The 24515-nt window shown below is 42.0% G+C and overlaps 1 protein-coding gene across 9 annotated transcripts in view; it reads left to right on the top strand.

Moving 5' to 3' along the window:
• LMNTD1 (lamin tail domain containing 1) overlaps positions 1 to 24515 on the top strand; it is a 234282-nt gene that overhangs the window by 159314 nt on the left and 50453 nt on the right. For 8 of the 9 annotated variants that reach the window (XR_014516765.1, XR_014516766.1, XM_083464182.1 and 5 more), the window contains exon 10: positions 3954 to 4042. Coding sequence is in view for 6 of the 9 variants with exons in the window: in XM_083464182.1 (XP_083320308.1) it covers positions 3954 to 4042 (89 nt within the window). In the remaining 3 variants the exon portion in view is untranslated. Of the gene's footprint in view, positions 1 to 3953; positions 4043 to 17067; positions 17244 to 24515 lie in introns of all 9 variants that reach the window. The other variant, XR_014516767.1, reaches the window with a different exon arrangement.

Raw genomic sequence — 24515 nt, 5'->3', positions numbered from 1 at the left:
GGAATTTAGAGAAAGTGACAAGACCAAAAGATTTCTCGTAGGATCTTCTTTTGCATTAGCCTTGCCGATACTTGTTGCTAACATATCCGTTGTGTTGGTACAAGATGTTTGTTGTTAGGGGTGTCTCTTTTTGGAAGCTGAAATGACACACGGAGCCACCCTTGGGAGAGACCCGCTATGTTGCCTGTGCCTTGTTAATGAAGCAAGTGCGAAGAAGCTGCTCAAATACTGTGAACACCAGACAAAGCGGTGACACACACATACACACAGAAGGAAAAGGTTTCAATGTCTCCAGGGACACATGTCAGAAGGAGTGGTTAAAATTAAGAAAAAGCATGTTGCATAGCTATTTTAGATTTAGTTAGATGTCTGTGCCAGAAATGAGGGAGGGTTAGTTTTGGTACAAATAAGTACAATAGCACCAGGTAAAAAAATACATACTCTATATACATAGACATAATATAAAATAGAGAAAGTCAGAGAAAATTAAATGGAATATAGTATAAAATTCAAACAACATGACACCCATACAATCATTCATCCAGCCTCAGCCACCAGCCATTCCACTCCACCCCACAGCCATTCAACTGCACGGCTCTCATTGCCAAAATTAGGTACTTTTCACTTAGGTTTCACTGATTTCAAGGGGAGAATTAAACACATTTGGTATAGAGAACCCATATTGTAAATGCTCAAAACACACACTATTCTAATAGTGCACACCGTACTCATTAATTATACAAACTCTGTAATACAAAGTATCCATTTATTAGGTGTGCTGCAGCAACATTTACATGACTGCTGTTCTGTTTCTTTACTTAGTTATCTGACCTCTAACCAGGTGCTATATATCTCCTTTCTTGCTGCTTGAGATATTAGTGTGATAAACTCTTTGCTGCAGCTCTTCCTGTTGAATGAGAGACTCTCTTATGATAGCCACAACATGTTAATCCATGCTTCATTTCTAAGATATGGCAAAGGCTGTGCCATGTTTCTAGAAAAAGAGGCACCGGAACTCACCACAAATGCCTCCCTTGTTCTCTTACAATGGCAATGGTGCCCACCTGAGATGTGCCGGAACTGAGGTCCAGTTGGAAAAAAAGGCCTGGGTAAAGGTGTGGTATCCAGATATCTAGGAGAATTCACAAGATGCTTTTCCATTCCAGAATTCTCCCATAAGAAGACTTCCCTGGGCAGAAAACAATAGGAGTGTAGGTTGCCACTTCAACTATTGTTTTCTCCAATACAGCTCAAGCAGATTTAAAGGAGCAGTCCAACATTCACATACAATGGTCTCTTGGTCTGGAACCTTGGCCTAGTTGTTACCGGTAATTAAGCTGCAGTTCAGACCAGGGTCTGCTGTGCATGTGGGAAAGTGGTGAGGGCCTAGCCCATGGGTAGGCAAACTAAGGCCCGAGGGCCACATCCAGCCCAATCGCCTTTGCAATCTGGCCCACGGATGGTCCAGGAATCAGCATGTTTTTACGTGAGTAGAATGTGCCCTTTTATTTAAAATGCATCTCTGGGTTATTTGTGGGGCATAGGTACTCGTTCTCCTGCCCCCCCCAAAAAATATAGTCCGGTAGTCTGGCCCCCCACAAGGTCTGAGGGACAGTGGACCGGCCCCCTGCTGGAAAGGCCTGCTGACCCCTGGCCTAGGCCTATTGCATCTCTTGCCTTATTTCAGGGTGGAACTACAGGTGTCAGCAGCAGATCTGGACTACTTTCAAATGCTTCCAGGGGGATTTTGGGTAGAAAGGCTGTGGGTGCAGAGGTTTTAATCTCTTCCTTTGCTCTCCCCCCAACCCCCTAACCTCTGACCCAGACATTTTCCTCAACTAGTCCTGAGGACTGAATCGAACTCAGTTGAGGAGGAATCACCTGGGATGACAAGTTGTGGCAGAAAGCATCAGGTGGAGAGAGAGTTCAACACTCCCTACCTGTTAGAGTGAGAACTTGAAGAAACTACTTAAAATCTTGCCTCAGCTATTATGACTTCACAAGATAGCCTTAGGCAAACTACTCTCTCTCACCATAATTGCACAATAATGCTGACCCATCCAGTGGTGGGCCTACATTTTGGGGGCTCTGAAGCTTGAGCAGTCATGGGGGGCCCTTCGCAACCAGCAACAAAGTCTGGTTAACCACTGATATCTTCTTCAATGGGGCTGTTCCATGGTAGATCACCACACCTTTCTGTGCTACTTACTCTCAAACGCTGGGATTGTTAAAAAACATGCAACGAAAAAACAATAAAATTGAGTCACGCGACTCAAATTGGGTCTACTAGACCTAGAACCTTTAAGCAATTTGGACCACAGTTTCCTCGGGGCCCCCTCTGGGATTCGGGACCCTGACACTTGGTCCATTTCAGAGTGGATCGCCCCTGGACCCACTGTACAAATTTATTGTAATGTTTACTGCGATAATGTAGATGCTGTAAAATGCTTTGAGTACTTAAATTTGCTATTTTGTATTTAACATTGCACCCCATTCTTTCCTACCGAGAGCTAATGTTGCCTAAACGTGCTTAACTTAGTTTTGTTTTTAATCCACATTATGAGCTAATAACAAGGATGTTACAAAATTGTTTCACTGTGTATTGGAAGCTGTAGTGATTCTTTTTTCTGGCAAGTCTTCATAGAAACCCATAACAAAATGTATTTTTCCTTCTGTGGAGAACAAATAGACAAATACAATCATTATTCTTTTATTTCAGTGCAAATAATTCACTATTGTTTGAAATGCATTGTGGCTATTAATGATCATTTGGCAGATCGGTGATTTTGAAATATGTGGCTATTAAGATACTGCATTTTCTCTGCATACCTACTATATTTACCAGCAGTTTTATAGCCACATTGTGTAACTTGGGAGTCCAAGAAAACAATGATTAATGGCTTTATTTAAGAGAATTTGTCTGTTTAGTTTTTACTGAAGCCTATGGACACCACAAAGCAGGTGCTAAGACTATATGTACAGATCATAGCTGTTCAGAACTACGGAGACGGCAATCCATGGCACATTCACTTTTAAGCGCTAATTAAATTATTGCCAGTTGCATTTTTTTATCTCATTGATATTGAACTCCCCCAGTTCTTCTCCCAGCATAGGTTATCTACCAAGGCAGTTTCTACACCAAAAAGTTTAAACCCAGGCCTGAATTGAGATAAGCAGCCTCTTCCAAGAGCACTTGGAATTGAATGGCAATCACTTGCTCAAGCCTTCTGTTTCAGAAATAGGGATGAGGGAGAAATTGGATTCTGTTCTTATTTAAAACCAGATTTATCAAATTTGCAGTTTCCAAAACAAAATAAGAACTGAAACACAGCCATCTTTCAAAATTCTCACTTATCCAAATTATGTGATGCAGTTCTCCAGCCAACCAGTGTTTACAAAAATACATATATTAGGGGGAAATGTGCATGAAATGAATATATTTGAGAAAATAATGTATAGAAATGCATTACATATGGGTAAATTGCTTGCAAATCTGTCTACATTACTCAAAATTCATCCATCTAACAAAACAGGATCAGAAGGTACTGTGGACACATCCATAGACCCAACTGGCACCACAGTGAGAGGCAGGTGGAAATGAAAATGAAAATGGTTATCTTCAGCCTATTGGGAAATAAATGTGCTTAAATATAGTTTCTGTTGCAGACTTGTTTGCTAAACGTTAAAAGATTTATAACAGTCTTTAAAGGAACCAGAATAAAATTTTATTCTGTTTTAAAGATCAGAAATATACTTTTGAGGCATTAGGACCTTTGAATAGATGTACACATTAGTAACAAGTTTTAAATCCTAAGGAGTTGGAATTTTATTTAAAATATATATATTTAAAGATCTGCTATAATGTTAGTGAAAAGGCAGTATCTCCCCCCCCCCCCATTTCTTTTTCTTTTAAAAGTAGTGCACATAAGTTTGTTTTTGTTTTCTCTCCACAGGCCTTCTCTGCCCAGGAAGCAGTCATAGCATAAAGCCAGCAGAAGACAGTAACAGGAAAAACAGAATAAGACCAACTCGTTCAGCAGGAGTAAGTAACCATGACATGTTTGATCGTTATTACAGATTTAGAGTGCATGGCAACAAAGAAAGACAAAATCAGTTCACTGCCTCAAGGAGCTTACACAATATAAAAAGAGGGTGTATCGATGAGGGAGGGAAGTGGAAAACAAGCAGCAAATCAGCAGAGAGGAGGAATGGGAAAGACAAAGGTAACAAGAGGTGAACAAATGCTTTTTCACTTACATACTTTGGATTGATTTCATTTGTCACGTGGAAGACTAAAAGTCATGAGCCTAAGGCTTTTTTATTGATAAAAATGAGTTTTTATTTGAGTTTGAAGAAAGAGAAATGCGGCAGCACGCAGGTGTTTTAGGAGTGAGTTCTGAGCATCAGAGAATGAATGGATGGAGCTGTTCAAGGGAGCAAGACATCTTTGGGGAGAGGAGGGCTGTGGAGCTAAAGGAGAAGATTTGAGACGTATAAGGCTATGGAGACAGAAAAAAGGGCATCTGCCACAGAGAGCTTTAAAGCTAAGGACAAGTATGTGTTGGATGCAAAGGGAGCTGGGAAGCCAGTGAATGGCTGCACACCAAGAAAGGACAGGGTCCGAATGAGAAGAGAAGTGAGCAAGTTTTGAGTGAAGGCAAAATGGTGCAGCAAGTCTCTGATTCAATATACCTGTGTGTGGAGAAACATCATCTCACTTTTTAATCATCAAGCAGATCTTTTCCTGCAACATAAACTCAAACACAGCATCTCTCAACCGGGGGCCAAATTACCCCTTGGGGGCCCCCAGGATATTCCAAGGGGGCCGCAGGTGATAATCGTGTAAATGGGGGGGAGCGCATAGCATGAGACATGGGGCCACAGAGGGAAGTGAGAAGTGAAGGAAACAGAAGTGACTGAGAAAATAAAACAGAAAAGAAATGAAGAAAATAAAAAACAGAGAAGCAGAGTGAACAGAGAAGTGACTGTGCTTCCCAGTGGATGGAGCACCACACACACTCTGTGTCAGTGTCGCTTCTGCTTCCTTCTCCCTCCCACTTCCGCACTCCTCCGCTGCGTGCACCAAGCATCTCGTTTGTCATGGGCAAGTCCATGGGTGCAGTTATCCCTCACAGCAAGGTGCATGATGTGGTTATCTCTCACAGCAATAGAACTAGATATAAAAAAGCTTGTTTCTGGTCATCAAGCACAAGGGTCACATTGATCGAGAAGTACTTAAAGTATAATTTTTTATGGAACTGTCTTTTGTATAAATTATAAAAATTACCGGTATGAATTAAATTGTTCTATTTACAAAAAAACCCCACATTTAAATAGCTACCCTTCTACCAGTAGGACAGGGGGTGACAGGAAGAAAACATGTTTGGAAGGGGAAAGTCAGAAATAGGTTGAGAAACACTGCTCTAAAGAAACTCTGAATTTATAGCCAACCCCAGTTGCGTAGTCTCTATGCAATTCCACAAAGGGGAAAGGCATGCCTGTGTACCAGACCATCTGATGCATCTAACAAAGTGAGCCTATTCCTACAAAAGCTTATCCCACAAAAGCTGTGTTAGTCTTTAAGGAGCTAACAAAATAATAATGGATTACAAACCAATGGGATTCCTTAGAAATATTTGATATAGCTGGCAATGGGCACATTCACACATCTAGCATTTCAGGGTTCAGTTGCCCTGTTCAGCACTATGGACCCCATAGTCCAGACGTGTTCCTATGCTGGTACCCTCTGCTTTCCATGCCTGATAGTGAGTGGCTGGCAGCAGCTGTGCAGTCTACATCTCTGGTTTCCTGTGGGTATTTGGTTGGGGCACATGGTATTTAGAGCAGTAAGGGTGGGGTTATCTAAACTTCACAACAGCCTTACCTGAGAGATCATGGCTGGTCTAAGGATGCTGTGTCCAGAAAACACACTACATCACACTGGCTTTCCATAGTACAGTCCTCATTTTTTAGTTTTGTGTTGAACTAGGAGTGCAATTATTCTTAGTATTTAAGGTAGGCATTAAATCTTAACAAATATTAGCTTAGATGCATGAAATATATTGTATAATTGATCTATATGTATGTATATCACATAAAACGTTTTTGGAAGATGCCCTTCCCACCTTCTTTCTTGACACACCACAATAAGCCAGAAAGTCTCCAATTAGCCATTGTTTCCTGTTTTACATGAACTGGGAAACTATAGATGCCAGGTTCCAAACAGGCTGGTAACTTAAATCAGTTTTAAAATATGGTTTAAGATCCTGGCTTGTTCTGAACCTGGTAACAATAGTTTCCCAGTTCAAACCAAATGGGAAACTATGGCCATTTGGGGACTTCCTGACTTACTATAGTCTAGAGATCCTGCAGGATGCAGGATATTAGCCTATTAAGCTGACATAATTGTCCAAACTGGGCCATAGTGTAAGTGTGTGTGCTTCAGAGTTTTAATGTGTGAGGCATTTAATGTGTTTGAGGTATGGCCCTCAGCAACTGGCAGGCCAACTATGGCCTAGTAAGGCTGGCGCTGTAGACCAAAGAAAAGTCCACTCAGCCTAACATTCTGCAACAGATTCATAACACTCAAGCTACACTAGATGATTAGTTTATTTATATGCCGCCCATCTGACTGGGTTACCCTAGCCACTCTGGGTGGCTTCTAACAAATTAAAACACAGTAAGACATCAAACATTTAAACCTTCCCTATACAGGGCTGCCTTCAGATGTCTTCTAAAGATTGCATAGTTACTTACCTCCTTGACATCTGATGGGAGGATGTTCCACAGGGAGGGCACGACTACTGAGAAGGCCCTCTGCCTGGTTCACTGTAGCTTCACTTCTCTCAGTGAGAGAACCAGCAGAAGGCCCTTGGAGGTAGACCTCAGTGTCCAGGAATGGAAATGCTCCTTCAGGTATACAGGGCCAAGGCTGTTTAGGGCTTTAAGGGTCAGCACCAGTACTTTGAATTGTGCTTGGAAACGTACTGGGAGCCAGTAAAGATCCTTTAGCACCAGTGTTATATGGTCCAACAGCTGCTCCCAGTTACTAGTCTAGCTGCTGCAATCTGGATTGGATTGGTTGTAGTTTCTGAGTCGCCTTCAAAGGTAGCCCCACATAGAGTACGTTGCAGTAGTCCAAGCGGAAGATAACCAGAGCATGTACCACTCTGACAAGGCAGTGCGCATGCAGGTAGAGTCTCAATTAGTGTACCAGATGGAGCTGGTAGACAGCTGCCCTGGACACAGGATTAACCTGTTGTTCCATGGACAACTGTGAGTCCAAAATGACTCCCAGGCTGTGCATGCACCTGGTCATTCAGGAGCATAGTTGCCCCATTCAAGACCAGGGAGTCCCCCACAACTGCCTACCCAATCCCTCAGAAACACAAAGTCCTCAGTGGCCACTTGTAGGAGTGTGTCAGCATGGATGTTAAAATCCCCTAGGACCACCCGACTAAGTGTCTCCAGGAGAACATCCTTCACAACCTGAAGCAGCTCAGGCAGGAAGCAGAGATGCCGGTACACCAATAGGAATCCTGTACTGCCCTTATTGTCCAACTTCCAGAACATGCACTCAGAAAACTGGGTCTCCCCAGTAGGTTGCCTGGTGCAAACTAATGACTTCCTAAAAATCACTGCATCCCCTTCCCCACATGACCTGGGTTGCTGTGTGTAAGAGAAACCTGGCAGACAAGCAATGGCAAGGACATGTCATGTCTAACCAGGTCTCTGTTACACATGCCAGGTCAAGTCCTCCATCCATGATCAAGTCATGGATGGCAGTGGTCTTATGAATCATTGTCCTGGCATTGCACAGCAGCACCTTACGGTCATGTGGGACACCCTTGTTGATACCTGTATCCTTCTGGTCAGGGCAGACCCAGAGGCAGGGATAGTTTTCAGACAGTGACTAAACTTGCCTCCTCAGTAATGACGTGGTCTACTCTAGTCTTAGCATAACTCCTCCTCCTGTCTGCGATCACTGGGATCACGTGCTTGAAATCTAGCTATAGAAGCATAGGATTTGAGGGCAGCAAGAAAAGAATCAGCAATACGTATGCAATTCCCAGAGGTTGGATGGAGGGGGGACTATTAACTGGGGAAAGGCCCCATTGCAATAGTCAGCTATAGATTGCCACACCATCTGCTATATTGGTTGGCAATGGTGTATAACCTTAGTATGCTGAGATGATAGAGAGTACTTCTGGGGCCATAAATCTGATTAAGATTCTGTCAGTGATGGGATTATCCGGAGGGTACTTATCATTTTACTTAAGCCAAACAGCTTAATTTTTGCATAGATTTTCCTCTTAGAGGACTTAATGAGACTTGTGTAGACATTGGCATGTATTTCAGAATTGAAATAGAGGAGTCGCCTGAAGTATTAGATGCGCCTTTCTTCTTAGCTGAATTTTTCTCTTCCTCAGTCCCGTATTTTTATTTATAGGCATATGAATTCCTTGTATGTTATCTTTGCTGCTACTGATGACATTCTTGGCATTGTAGTGCAGTTAGTGTGATGGTGCTTGCATATTTAAAAAAAATTCCATGCTGCTTAGTGGTATGTTTAGTGTGTGTGGCACCTTAATGCTTTTGGACAGAAATACCTTCAGGTGGTAAATATGTTCATATAATTACATACTGAGGCCTATTTATAATGTGTGCATTTGCCTTTACATCACAGTAGTGAATCTGGGGCATCATTTTACTTCTTGAGCATCACATCTTTGGTGTTATAAATATTAACTTGCTGGTCCACATGATGACAGAAGAAAAGTTCAGAATGTAACAGTTAGAGGGTTGCCATATTTTAAAAAATGAAAATCCAGACACAAAAGTTTTTTCTTTCAGTTTTGCCCAAATTTGTTGAACTTTTTCGGCAAAATCGCAAAAAAATACGTTTTTGAGCTTTTTAAAAAATTACACCCACCAAAAACAGCACTGCCAACATGGGTTGCTATTCGAACTGGATTTTCCCGGACATTTTGGCCGCTTTCCTCCTGGACACTGCTTCCTGCAGCAGTATTCTGTGTATGTCTGGATGTATAGCAACCCTAAACAGATAGGAAATTCAGGAAGATGTTTGGGTGGGGTGGCAGAGAATAATACTTTACATCACAGCCAAGCTGTTCAGTCCCAACCTATGCTGAGGTCTGGTTCGGTAGTCAGTCTGATTGTTGATCACTGATAGAACGACAGATTGTACATAATAAGTTGGGAGAGCAGCTGTGGGTATCAAGCATAGAGAGATGGAGTACTGTGAACTATAACGTATGCCTCAAATAAGGAGAGAATGAGATTAGATTGGACCAGAGAAGTTCTGGCCCATTTCTGCAGTCAGCTCTGGCATGGTGCATGGGCTGTGAGCTGCGAGCGCTTCAAGCGGTGCTGGCCATGTGATAACTGCTGGTACATGCAGAATTCAGCACACATTGAGTTTTCGTATGGGCCTGTAAACTGCTGAACTCCAGCTGGCAGCGCATTTCAAAACCCCAGTGGATGCATTTTTTCCCGTGTTCTAAAGACCATCACACAACTGCTTTTTCTTATGGCATTAGCCCATTTAGTTCAAGCTAATGGTGGCTATCCCAATAGAACAGGCCAAGCAAATGGGGTCAACATTTTTATGGTCTGCTTAAATATAGTATTTGCCATCTTCTTCAGTGTAAAAATGGACACCATCTGCTCTGATCTCCCCTCTTCCTTTTCTTTGCCTAGTTTTCCCTGCTTCTTCCGCCTCAACCCTTTCTTCTTCCTCTGCTGTCTCATTTGAGGGGTTGACAACCCTGCTGCTCTCACCTAGAGCCCTCTCCATGGAATGGTCTCACTATAGAAACTTGCCTGGAACCGCTTTCATGTCTTTCTAGCACCAGGGAAATTCTCCCCCCCCCCAGGCCTTTTAATACAATTTAAAAAATTTAATGTATTTATTTCCTAAGCTGTATGTATCACTTGATTGTAGAAAACCTCAAAGTGGTTTACAAACAGAATAAAACAGTAAGATTATTAATTAAAAAATTCAAAAAAATGTAAACCAGTGTCATAAGAATTCTAAGGTCTTAAATATAAATAAAATATTCATAAATGTACAAGGCAAACATATAAGTATATAAACCACGTGTCTGAAATAGTATAGGAGAGCTATCCTGAAGCTATTTTGACTCTCCCAAATTGACCTCAAATCTTTCTCTGCAAGGAGAAATGAAATGGGAAAGTCTCCCCATTGTCTTTTGCTTACAAATCCTGTCTTAAGGGCATATTTGTGTATGAATAGGGTGAGCCTGTGACCTGGATTCGGGAACTAAACTATTAACCATCACAAACCTACCTGACCATTATCAGGTATCCTGGCAAACAGGATTTCCGCTGTAGACCGCCTTCTTCTGTGATGTATATATGATGTTTCGGGGGGTGGTCTTGGGCTACAGGGTGGGCAACTTCAAAAGTCTATATAAGGGCTTGCGCACCGTTGTTCTGGGTTCTCTCCTCCCTCCTGCATGTGGTGAGTGAGGACCCTGTTGCAACAGTTTAATAAAGATCAGACTTAGTAGCCACTTTGCTTCTCAATATACTCTGGTTGGCCTGTTATTTTCTCGTACCAATAGGGGACCCACTTAAGGACTCTATATGGGCTCTTGAATACCCCATAAGGGAAAAGGGGCAGGTTTTTTTTCTTATAACAGTTTGGTGAGCCAGCCAGGAATTTCGGTTGACTGGATTCTGGGGGCGAGGAAGGACTGGTGATCCAGTGCGCACCAGGCGAATTGCCAGGAGGAATCACCAGTCCTCCAGTGACCCCCAGGGTCTGGAAATAACTGGAGTTCCAGTGGGGCTAACAAGAAGAAGCAATGCTCAATCAGGCCAGTCATAAACAACTACTTGTAAGATCCCAGGATCACCCGAAAACCAGCGCATGCAGAAGCGATTATAGAGATCGTCCGGGGGGGGAGTAGGAGTAGGCGGGACTCTCTCTCTTTTCTGTTTTGAATGCTACTAAATATAGAGTTTTAGATTAGAAGCCTGGTGTCGAGCTGAGTTATTCAAGACACCACACAGACAAACCATTTTATGCTGCGTGTGAACTCTGCTATTATCCGGCCACTGAGGAGAGTGGCAGCGCGCAGAGTGGAAATGTGTGGGCGCCATTGAAGTTTGTCGGAGTGGCAATAAATCAAATTTATTGCAGGGCCGTTTGACTCAGTGGGTCAAAATTATAAGTCGGAGCTAAACAGTACAAGTTGAGAGCATTTGCAGATGACTTAGTATTGACGTTACAGGAGCCAGAATCTAGTACAGTGGTGCCTCGCAAGACGAAATTAATTCGTTCCGCAAGTTTTTTCTTCTTGCGAGTTTTTCATCTTGCGAAGCACGGTTTCCCATAGGAATGCATTGAAAATCAATCAATGCGTTCCTATGGAAACCGCCTACAGACCAGGTCCGGGGACAGTCTGTCCCCCGACCTCTTCTGAAGGCTGGGGGGGGGGGGACAAGGGCTTTTCTTCCCACCGCCAGCCTTCAGAAGGCTGTTCTGAAGGCTGGCGGTGGGAAGAAAAGCCCTTCTCCCCACCTCCCGCCCTGCAAGCTCCGGGGACAGGAGCGCTTTGCTGCCGACCGCCAACATTTTAAAAGCCCCCGCTGTCCCGGGGCGATTTTAAAATGCTGGCGGGTGGCAGCGAAGGCTTCGCTGCCGCCCGCCAGCATTTTAAGATCGCCCGGGACAGCGGAGAAGTCTCCGCTGTCCCGGGAAGGCAGGCGGGGGGGAGCAAAGACTTTTGCCCCCCGCTGGCCTTCAGAATAGGTCAAGGACCTCTTCTGAAGGCTGGCGGTGGGCGAAAGTCTTTGCTCCCGACCGCCAGCATTTTAAAAGAGGTCCCCGGAGATTTCCCTATGGGCTTTCTTCTTGCGAAGCAAGCCCATAGGGACATTCGTCTTGCGGAACGACTCAAAAACGGAAAACTCTTTAGTCTTGCGAGTTTTTCGTTTTGCGAGGCGTTCATCTTGCGAGGCACCACTGTACTAAAAGGGTTTTGGAACTGATTCAAGAATTTGGTCAGGTTGCAGGATTTAAACTGAATAAGTTAAAAACTAAGGTCTTAGAGAAAAATTTAACACCGATTGAGAGAGAGAGGTTTCAGAATGAGACAGGTTTAACAGTGGTTAAGAAAGTGAAATACCTGGGGATTAACATGACAGCAAAAAATGGGAATTTATTTAAAGACAATTATGAAAAATGCTGGTCTGAAGTGAAAAAAGATTTAGAAATTTGGTCAAATTTGAAGCTTTCACTGCTAGGCCGTATTGCTGCGATAAAAATGAATGTATTGCCTAGAATGTTGTTTTTGTTTCAAACATTGCAAATTTTGGACAAAATGGATTGCTTCAAGAAGTGGCAGAGAGTTATCTCTAGATTTGTCTGGCAGGGCAATCAGCCTAGAATAAAATTTAAAATACTAACAGATGCAAAGGAAAGAGGTGGATTTGCCCTGCCAGACCTTAAACTTTATTATGAATCAGCAGCTTTTGCTGGTTGAAAGAATGGCTGCTTCTTGAAAACACAGACATTTTGGATTTAGAGGGTTTTAATAATGTATTTGGATGGCATGCATACTTGTGGTATGATAAGGTCAAAGCACATAAAGCATTTAAAAACCATATTGTCAGGAAAGCATTGTTTGATGTTTGGATAAGATATAAGGACTTACTGGAAAACAAAACCCCAAGGTGGCTGTCACCAATGGAAGCGAAAGCTCAGAAAAAGCTCAATATGGAGGTCAAATGGCCGAAATATTGGGAAATTTTGGAACAAGAGGGAGATAGACTGAAATTGCAGAGTTTTGAGAAATTAAAAAACAAAGTGCGAGACTGGCTTCATTATTATCAGATAATGGAGGCATACAATTTGGACAAGAAAATTGGCTTCCAGGTGGAAAAATCAAAATTAGAAACAGAACTGCTAGAACCCAAAACTAAGATTTTGTCAAAGATGTATAACCTGCTGTTGAAATGGAATACACAGGATGAAACGGTGAAATCTGCTATGATTAAATGGGCACAAGATGTTGGACATAACATAATGATGGCTGACTGGGAACAGTTATGGACCACAGGTATGAAATTCACGGCATGTAATGCCTTAAGAGAGAATATTATGAAAATGATATACAGGTGGCAAGTCAAGCTTGCAAAAATCTATCATTTGCCCGATAATAAATGTTGGAAATGTAAAGAAACTGAAGGTACATTCTTTCACCTTTGGTGGATGTGCCCAAGGATTAAGGCTTTCTGGGAGATGATTTATAATGAAATGAAAAGGGTATTTAAATATACCTTCCTGAAGAAACCAGAGGCCTTTCTCCTGGGCATGGCTGGCCAAATGGTGTCAAAGAAGGACAGAACTTTTTTTATGTATGCCACAACAGCAGCAAGAATACTTATTGCAAAGTATTGGAAGACACAAGATCTACCCACTCTGGAAGAATGGCAGATGAAGGTGATGGACTACATGGAATTGGCGGAAATGACTGGCAGAATCCGAGACCAGGGAGAAGAGTCGGCGGAAGAAGATTGGAAGAAATTTAAAGACTATTTACAGAAATATTGTAAAATTAATGAATGTTAGAATGATGTCAGAATGAAGTTAAGTGGTTTAAGCAGTAATGTTATAAAGGTGTATGTAAAAATGGATTGTTAACAGGTGAGAATCCAAAGTTATAATATATTATGTTAAAGGACTAAGATAAAAACAAAGAGGGAAAGAAATTGCTGAATTAATTAATTAACTGAATTGGAATACAAAAAAGGGAGGTGTGAGGAGGTCAGGGAAACAAGGAAATGAATGTAAGGTATGGAAAGACTGGTGTATTTTTTTAAGTGTTTTTTATCTTTCTTTCTTTTTTGTATTTTGTATTTTTTTCTCTTTTAATTTTACTTTTGTCTTTCTTTTTTTCTTTTTTTTAATTCATGTAATTCTTTTCTTTGAAACTTTAATAAATATCATTTAAAAAAACAGTGGGTCAAAATTATACGACCCAACAAACTTTAACACTTTGTGCCGCTGACAGCTCAGTAGCAATGAGGGATCGTTAGGTCTGGAGGTTATTTTTTAGTATAAGGGTAACACCCACCTGTAGTCTAAGTCTAATACCAGGCACCTTGAAGAACCCTAGCATGGGCTCAAATTGTGAAAAGGGTTGACCAGTCAGGCTCGTGCCAAGAAGAAAGCCTTGGCAGCCCTTTCTTCTCGACAGGACTCTGAAATAGCCTTCTGAAATAGCCCTCCTGTTAGAGATCTTTGTTTTCTCTAGAAGTGGATAAGTTTTGTACTTAAGGTTTAAAAATGTTAAGAAACAGTTTTCCTGTGCTTAAATTGGCCTTAAAGGTAACATTCAGCAGCTGCTTATCTTAAATGTGCAGTTTTAATATTCAAGCTTGCTTCAAATTTTTGTGTGACGGAGCCATGTTTTGGGTTGATCAGATATTGAGGAAAGGGGAAGAGGTGAGATGTTTGTCTGAGTTCCAAAGTGTAGATGCCACCACAATGGAAGAATAATTTCTTTCACATGTGGAATGGGTATTATGTGGCACCTGTAACTGGCCACAATTCTGTGCTCATATGATTTTCTTCCTTCCTATCTTCCAATGTTTCAGTTACGGAAAGCTCTGTGTTCTCGTATTTCTTTCTCTGTGTTGGGGTCCTGTGTCTCTCTGTTAGCAGCTTTCTGCTATTTTCCTCACTCCACGATATTCCTTGGTAACCTAATAAAATCCCATGACTTTCAGTTACCTGTGTCTACAGAGATGACCCCCAGCTCAGCCCCTTGACCCTAAACTGCCCTCCTTCCCCTCCCATTCTACATATCCAACTTGCAGGCTAGTAAGTCTCACTGGATGCTTTGTCATTGTTTCAAACTCAGTATGCCTGAGACCAAACTTCTTAACTCCAAAGTTCTCCTCTCCTCATACATATTGGTTGCTCTGTCCTCTGTCTCCATATTCAGTCATTTTGCTTCTCCCTATACAGCATTGCACCCCCTACAAATAATCCTCTTCCTACCTGTACCTTCAGCAGAAACCTGGGTCCCTGTCCTGTCTTAATGACTGGAATCCTATCCATTCTGGGTCTTCCATAGACTCACCTTGGTCCCCCTCATTTCTGTTCTGGACTCTGCTGCCAAAACCTTCCCCTCTCATTGCTCTGATAAACTGACACCCATCTTAAATTCCTACACTGTATTCCTTTCTGCTCCCAGATCCAGCACATAGTACAGTATTTGTTATTTCCCTGCCACACCACAAGTATCTCACTACTTTTATCCAAGCACATCCTTGCCTGTGATCATCACTTTCTCAGACCCACTACCCTCAGCCTCCCAAAGATCGTCTGCTCCCTCAGTAGGCTCTGCCTCACAGAGTTGTCACCTCCGTTGTTTCCTTCACACCCCTCCTCAAGACCCACCTTTTCTATGACGCTTTTAACTCATGTATTTTTCACTAGTTTTCGTGCTTGATTGTAACTCAGCCTAAGTATGTGTAATGGAAACCATCATGTGTTCTGTTCCGTTTACCCCTGCCTTTGCTTCCCTCCCATTCCTTTGTGCCAAATATTAGATTGTAAGCTCCTCGGGGCAGGAACTTGTCCTCTTGTACACTGTAAAGGGCCATGCCTACTGATACGTGTGTGTGAGAGAGAGAGAAAGAGGGGGGGGGAGAGAGAAGCTGCTTCTGCTATTGTTCACATGGTTTAAAATGATGTGAGAAAGACACTGGTTCAAATCTTGGTGAAAAACCAATAAATCATGTGAATCAAATGGCTTCCATTTACCAGACAGTAGCCTCTCAACCAAATTTCCAGCAGACTGTGACTTATTGCAAGTTTGGAGCCCCTAGTATCCAAGAGTGGCTGGGGAAACCCAGCCAGATAGGCAGGGTATAAATATTATTATTATTATTATTATTATTATTATTATTATTATTATTATTTATTACTACCTGAAGAGCAATCAATGGGAGAGTCCATGAACAGTCAGATTCCTTGAGAATAACTTAAGGGTTAAGGCCCCATTTGGCATCAAGGATCAGCCTACTTGTGCATCTTCCAAGTGGCCACACCTCAGTAGATGACCCACTGGCAAGTGTCTACAAACCTGCTGGTGAGGAGGGAGCCACACCGAGAGAGGAGGGAGGGCCTAAGGGCCCTCCCAAGCCCGGAGTTGACACTGGTCGTGATTTTTACAACAGCTTGTTTACTGACAAGCATAGTTGCTCCTAGACTACCACCAGAAACATCTACAAAATTTTCTAATGTGGCTAAGTAGAGTGGCACCCCCTGTTAAGAAGCAGAATTACTAGTTTACTTTGTAACCATGAAATAAATATCAATTACACGAACAGAATTTGCAGATAATACCTAGAGCTGGACCATAAAGAAGGCTGATCGCCGAAGAATTGATGCTTTTGAATTCTGGTGCTGGAGGAGACTCTTGAGAGTCCCATGGACTGCAAGAAGATCAAACCTCTCCATTCTGAAGGAAATCAGCCCTGAGTGCTCACTGGAAGGACAGATCATGAAGCTGAGGCTCCAATACTTTGTCCACCTCATGAGAAGAGAAGACTCCCTGGAAAAGACCCTGATGTTGGGAAAGATGGAGGGCACAAGGAGAAGGCGACGACAGAGGACGAGATGGTTGGATAGTGTTCTCGAAGCTACCAGCATGAGTCTGACCAAACTGCCGGAGGCAGTGGAAGACAGGAGCGCCTGGCGTGCTCTGGTCCAGGGGGTCACAAAGAGTCGGACACGACTAAACAACTAAACAACAACAACCTAGAACAGTTGAAAGCAACTATGGGATGGCAATGCTCATACTACTCTAGATAGGACATAAACAGGTCCTGATACATGTAACTAAAGTGTCATGCTCTGCCATTGCTTTTCAGTAGCAATGGGTTCATTTCTCCAGTTCAAACAGCAGCAACAAAATCCAGAATCCTTAGCTCAGTCTGCCTCTCTCCTTCAGCCACTTCCCAATAAGCTACTCACAATTGTATTGCAATTTTATGTTTCTTTAGGCGGAGAAAAGAGTACTTTAATCTTATGAACAATGGGAGGCCCCAGGTTGAGACATCCAGTCATCTATTCTTAGAACATGCAAAGAAAGAGAGCCAACTTTGTAAGGCAACTTGGTGATGTAAAAACATTTTTAAAGGAGAATTGTGATCATTAATCTCCAAAGTCAGCAAAAAAGGTAGCATTCAGTACTGGTTCAGATGTTAGTAGTTTAAAAAGTAGGGTCAGTAATCCACACAAAACCAAAATGTGTGTTACTTCTTTAGTTGAAGTGAAAAACCAAAAATATAGTTTTGGCTTTTTAACCCTGCTTGAAAATGGTATTTCATCTACTTAGCTGTTCATAGGATTAATATGCTAGCATAAGAAATTCAAGATACCTTTTCCTGTTAGAGAAAAAAATATTCTTCAGAATAGGTTTAATTACCTACAAACAATGCCAACTAAAATATGGGAAAGTGCTACTTTTTCATCATGCAAAAAATCCTGTTGCCTTCATTACAAATAATGGATTGGGATCTGTGTTAGCCAATATGCCATCTGTTATTCTGATTGATGTACTTTATGCAACTTATTGACAAACCCAAAAGAGAGAGAGAACTTTTCTTTATGTAAATAAGTCTAAGGTTGTATAATACCATGGGTGGAAATACATTTCAATCTTGTACTCAGAAATAAATTCCATTATTTTCAGAGGCGCTTATTCTCAAGACCAGGCTTCCTCAAACTCGGCCCTCCAGATGCTTTTTGGCCTACAACTCCCATGATCCCTAGCTAGCAGGACCAGTGGTCAGGGATGATGGGAACTGTAGTCTCAAGACATCTGGAGGGTTGAGGTTGAGGAAGCCTGCTCAAGACACTGAAGTCTTAAGTGGACACTAAGCTATCTAAATAATGAGAGACTTCAAAAATGTTTTTTTTAAAAAATCATTTGCTGTTTACTATACATTGATGATTTGCAATGAATTGTAATATATTTACATTAAATTCTAATATTGATGATTGGATAACTGAATTATCCAGCTAGGTCCCTCAAGATCAGATCAAGAAAATAAAGATCAATAACAATTTGTCCTGTTCCAGTGAATGTATTTTTTTTTAAAAAGGTCAGGATCAAATTATTATTTTTTTATAATATTTTTTATTGATTTTACAACATTTTTATGAACAATACAAACAAATAGAGAAACAAACAAACATGTATAATTTCCTCTCCTTTTTTCATAAACCTCACTTCTCTGACTCCCCCAAACCTCCCCTTTCTACATCCCAATTTCTGAACTTATTTCAGCAAATCCTAAACTTAATTTTATCAAATTTATCCCTTATTGTTCTTTTCTTTTACTTAATATTTTGTCACTCAAATTAAACAAAACAGTAATTTATTAAATACAGGCATCCCCCCATTTATGTACATTCAATTCACGCATGACTGAGCATATAGGGCTCCAGGGAGGGTCTCCTCACGAGCCAGAGGCACGTGGGGGTGCTCTCCATTTACATAAAAGGTAAAGGGACCCCTGACCATTACGTCCCTCCCCATTTACATACATTTCCCTAAATGTGCAGGAGGCTAGAAGGTAATCCCTGCATAAATAGGGAGTTGCCTGTATAGACACACGTTGGTTACCATTTGGGCCATTTTGCACATCCAAGCGCATCACTAGATTTGCTTCATTAAGTCACTAGGTGAATAGGTCCTGTTTACACTAAATGAAAAAGGGGTGGGCATATTGGGGTAGGCTGTTATATTTCCCGTTCATGGCTTTTCTTAAGTATTATATTTATCATGTGTGAGTCCAAAACTGGCTTAAGCCTGGAACACTATTGGAGAGAGCAAGAACTGGCCCCAGCTCCTGAGAGACAGTTTAGCCACACTTTAAAAGGTGCCCTGGAAATGTATACTTCTTTGTTTTCTCATGGGTGGTGAATGGCTGCACATACTTGTAACAAGCTGCCTGGAAGGGATGCTGCAGGGAAGAACTGTGTCACTTCCAAGGAGATTCTGTAATGTATGGACACACCCTCAACTCGCTGCCCCATTCCAAGTCGGGCCATGTTGGTAGAGTTCAATATTATTTAGGAAGAGAGGCCTGACAAAGTGCTTAGGACATTTGGCTACATTCATGAAAGACAGAAATGGGGGGGGGGGGGGCAGGTGGTAACAGGAAGTTTGTTATTCCTTTGAAGAACTTTATTCAACCTACTCAAGTTCACATGGGAAAAATTAGTGCATGAGGTGGTTAGCTGTGCTGCCCATGGCACCCTCTGCACAACCTGCAGCTCCCAGTGAGCCACAGTGTCTAAGGTGAAGCATAGTGTTATGTACTGAAGTTCTCACCCTGGGCCAGCAGGGGAATACTGTAGATAGCTTTCACTCAGGTCCACATATGCAAATAAGGAATTGAAAGTGACATTCAGTGATTGGATAGTTACAGAAAGTTGTTACTGTTGCATTGTATTTGAGCTCTATATAAGCTGGTTGGCTGAACCCTTCAGCTCAGTTCTGTTCTTTTTTCTTTTTTCTTTCCGATTTTTTTATTGATTTTCACAAAATTTTACACAAACAAAAAACAAACAAGCATAATTATAATCTTATTAAAACTAATGTAATTAACATTGTTAAGTGACTTCCCCGTATCCACCTGGTTGAATTTCAGTGCATTTCATTTTAACAGTTTTCCAAATCAGTATTCTTATAAAATTAACTTAATCACTTAACATCTTTCTTTCTTTCCAATTCCGCATTAAACATATTAGTTCATCACATTACATATTTAAATCTGGTATTTGCAAGCTTTTTCCAATTAATTTAACTTAACATATTTAATTAAATAGTCATTCAATTTCATCCATTCTTCCTGGTACTCCTCCTCCTTCTGGTCATGGACTCTTCCAGTCAGGTCGGCTAGCTCGAAAAAATCCATTCCACTGTTGGTACTTCTTGTGTTTTCCAGTTCTTAGCTAATAAGATTTGAGCAGCAGTTGCGGCATACAAAAATATTTTAACATCTTTCTTGGGCAATTCCAAACCTGTTATTCCAAGAAGAAAGGCTTCTGGTTTCTTTATAAATGTATATTTCAACATTTTTTTAATTCATTATAAATCTTTTCCCAGAAGTCTTTCACCTTGGGGCAGTCCACCACATATGATAGAAAGTACCTTTTTTTCTTTACATTTCCAACATAGATTATCACAATTGTGTTAAATCTTTGCTAATTTAACAGGAGTCAGATATCATCTATACAACATTTTCATTATGTTTTCAGTATGTACCTTTAACACTGTACATGCAGTGAACTTGACCCCCTTCTTCCACAATCTTTCCCAATCCTCAAACATTATGTTATGTCCTATATCTCTTGCCCAATCTATCATCACTGATTTAACTTGTTCATCCTTTGTATGCCACTCCATCAGCTCAGTTCTGTTCTGGCCTCTGAATAAACAAGAGCTGCCTGAAGAATCGCTGTGTCGTCTGATATGTTCACCCACAACTTAACACATAGCACCTTTACCCTCAGCTTGGCCTAGAGGCAAAACACATAATCAGACAAGATGACATACTATTGCGGGGGGGGGGGGCATATTTGAATTCTCTGTAAAAAAAGCAAATCCTCTCAGTGTATACAGAACCTTTTTTAAAAAAAGTATTTCTAACAAATGCAATCCCACTGTGGTTACAATGTAAAACAAACTAAAATATTCTAAAAACAAAGCAGATAAACTACCGTACTGACCGAAATATAAGCCACACTTTTTTTTCTAAATTCAGGCCGTGAAAGTGCAGCTTATATTCGAGACCGTACCACATGCCCCCCCCCCCACCCAAGGAAGCAGCCCAGGAGCACAGGGCAGCAGGGGGCTGCCTGCCCTTCACTCCCAAGCTTCCCCCAGCTGCCTAAGAAAGGGGGAGGGAGCGGGGGGAGGCCCCCAGCAAAGTGGCACGGCTCCCCCCCCCCCCAGAGAGCAGTCCAGGACAGCAGTGCGTGAGCTGCTGTAAGGAAGGAGGGAGGGGGAAGAGGGGGAGGCCGCGCGCAAAGTGGCATAGCTCCCTCCCCAAGGAAACAGCCTGGGAGCACAGGGCAACAGTGCACAGCCCACCCTCCGCTCCCAGCCTCCCCCAGCGCTGGCTTGGCGACATAGTGCCGGGGGGGTGGGCCACACTCACAAATAAGCCTTGAATTTTAAAGGTGCGGCTTATTTGCGGTGCGCCTTATATTCGGGCCAATACAGTATACAGTGGTACCTCGGGTTAAGTACTTAATTAGTTCTGGAGGTCCATTCTTAACCTGAAACTGTTCTTAACCTGAAGCACCACTTTAGCTAATGGGGCTAATGGGGCCGCTGCGCTGCTGCTGCACGATTTCTGTTCTCATCCTGAAGCAAAGTTCTTAACCCGAGGTACTATTTCTGGGCTAGCGGAGTCTGTAACCTAAAGCGTCTGTAACCTGAAGCGTCTGTAACCTGAGGTAGCACTGTAACCAGCCAGCTAAAATAAACATAAATTCTGGCACTAAACTCCCACAAACACTATAACCGGTGTTGGAAATTTAAGGGCCCATCCATATCTCAAGGCTCAAATTTTCCTCCCCAGTGTGTTAGCCTTCCATAGGCAGGAAGGTTCTATCCTTCCTAGGGAACATTTCAACATGTGCCATATACCCAAAGCTGTAATTTGAATTAAATGGTAGTTAAGATTCTGCACTGACCCTCCTTTACAAATGAATGTTGAAACTTAGGCACCTTTAAGCTCTGTGGTGTTGCGGGGGGGGGGGGGCAGGTTTTGATGTTCTGATTGTTGAATGTGAAATACACAGATTCAAATCACTTCAACTTTTCTGCACACCTCCAGCTACCAAAAGATGGGAAGTTGGAAAATACACAGAAATAATAGAATGTCCTAAATTCAGAATATGGTTTTTAAAATAGGCCTTAGGTCACAAATTACTGTGCACAATCACACAGGCACGGGGCAGATTTTTGTGTCACTGCACATTTTCTTTAGGCTCTAATCTGAAAGCAAATCAAAATGAAATGTCATTTGTGTGACAGCCATTAGGGAAGTAGTAAACATGTCTTAAGACAATATTGCTTCCTGCAATCTTCCAGATTCAATGAAAATCATCTAGTCTAAAACATTTACTTATCTAAGAAAATGCATTATCTTGGCAGGGAAATTAGCATTTTGTTTCCAGATTCTTAATAATACAACAGGCCATCATTTTGCTAAATCTTCCTAAGTAGCGCAGAAGGTACATTTTGCATGCACAAAAAAGGAGGTGGCCAAAATTTTGTCCTGTATTCTTTAACTTTGTTAAAAGACCAAAACACAGGCCACACTGTGGGATGTGAGGAGCTGATTATACTATGAGCTCAATTTCCAGCCAATATTTCATACCCAGTTTGTTATGTACTGAAGTTCTCACCCTGGGCCAGCAGGGAGATACTGTAGATAGTTTTCACTCAGGTCCACGTCCGTTACTTTAGGCGGGAAACCCTGGGTTGTTGTTGCTACAATGTTGACAGCCGGCTGCCTATAAAAGCAGGCCGGCTGAACTGTTTGCTGTTCAGTTCTGTCCAGCTTACAAATAAAGAGCTGCTCTGGAGAAATCGCTGTGTCGTCTGCTATGTCCGCCCACAACTTAACACAGTTGTTCTAAAGCAGACATGTTCAACCGGTCGACCGCAATCAACAGGTAGATCCCCTGGTGATCCTGGTCGATCGCGGGATTAAATTAAATGTAGAATGAATGTCACCGCCCCCTCCCTCTGTCCCTCTGTCGCGTCAAGTGGGCAGAGTTTGGCATATTCTTTTTTCAATGTGGAATACGCCGATTGGCTCTAGCATGACGTGTGTTTGCTATCAGCAGAGTTGAAGGTGAGTGATTTATGTAAATCCCCCGTAAAAAGAGGTCAACTACTCTGGTAAATCCTCAATGATCACTGTCAGTTTTTTTATACTGGGAGTAGATCGCAGTCCCTTGGGAGTTGGACAGGCCTGTTCTAAACCAATGAGGCTGCTAATTGCCATTCATGTTGAATGCTTGCAATGCTAGTTGAATTATGAAAATTTTCCAATAAAACTTGTCGCTTTTCTCTGCACTGTTTTGTCTGTGCATGTTTAAAATAACAAAATCTCATCCGCTGTTGCATATCTGAATTTTTATACATTTCCAAACTTTCTTTGGGATTTTAGACACTGTGGAAGAGGCATCACATGCCTTGCTCTTGAGATGCAAGGCTGCTCGGAATACCGCAGGAGTAAGGCAGGTCACATAGTCCCAAACAGGTCTTCTTCGATCCTGAATGTGATAGTTGAACAGGCTGATCCATTTTGGCCTTGACATTTGGGGGTCTTATCTCACCATTTTAAAAAATAGGAAGAGCCCTGTTGGATCAAGACAAAGGCTCATTTAGTCCAGCATTCTGTTCCCATCGTTCCCAACCAGATGCCCATGAGAAGCCCAAAAAACAAAATTCAAGAGAGGTTTATCTGATAACATATGCACAAATTTGCATATGAATAAGACAATAGCTTGGAAAAGAGATGTGTTCTTTTCTCTAGCTGATGCAGATGTCACAGCAGGTGAGAGAAGAAGAGGTGAGAGAAAAGGAGGAGTGCCTCTTCTAAGGCACTTGCCATCTCTAGTGTTTGTAAGAGCTTTCATTTAAAACAAAAACACTAACACTGATTAACCAGCAGCACTTATTCAGCTGATCAAAAGATAATAAATGGGTAACAGCTATGACAAACCTCCCCGACCTGGTGCCCCCCAAATATTTTAGCCTACAGCTCTACCACCAGCAGCCATCACAGTCAATGGCGAGGGGTGATTGGGGCTGTATTCCAACAACTGGGGCTTACACGGTTGGCAAAGGCTGAGCTATAATATTAGAGGGGTTACAGCCATGTGATGTGGAGTGAATACTGGTTTTTTGCCATTGACACCATTGTGGGATATTTTGACAGGAGTTTAATGTTTTCCCCCCCTAGAGCTGCGCCAAACATTTCAGTGTTTTAAATCTAGGACTCAGCTAGATTGGTATGCATTATATATGCAATATAACAATGTGAAACCAGATGGCGCTGTGGAGTTCCATCTTTCCCTACCGGGTTTCCTTCTATGAGTTTACAATGCATTTAACTGAATTGCTTCTTTGATCCAGCCCTATTCTTCATCAACTGATGAGAAAAGAGATTGCCTCTGAAAATTATCAAAGCAGGAGAGGGGGAATTATGTGAAATTCTCATGAGAAGGATGTGTGGTTTTTACTGCACTTACCTTTGAAGAGGACAAGAGGTGTGTGTGTGTGTGTGTGTGTGTGTGTGTTCTTTATTTCATTCTACAAAGCATCTCTCTTCCAATCCTGCAGCCTTCCGGGGTGCCTTCAAAAGAGATGATTATATAATGGAAGCAAACATTTAGGGCTCATCCACAATGCGCT

Source organism: Podarcis liolepis (genome assembly GCF_965112155.1).
Source record: "Podarcis liolepis genome assembly, chromosome: 10".
Taxonomy (NCBI): domain Eukaryota; kingdom Metazoa; phylum Chordata; class Lepidosauria; order Squamata; family Lacertidae; genus Podarcis; species Podarcis liolepis.
The sequence above is the reverse complement of the archived record's forward strand: the minus strand, read 5'-3'. Positions and strand labels throughout refer to the sequence as shown.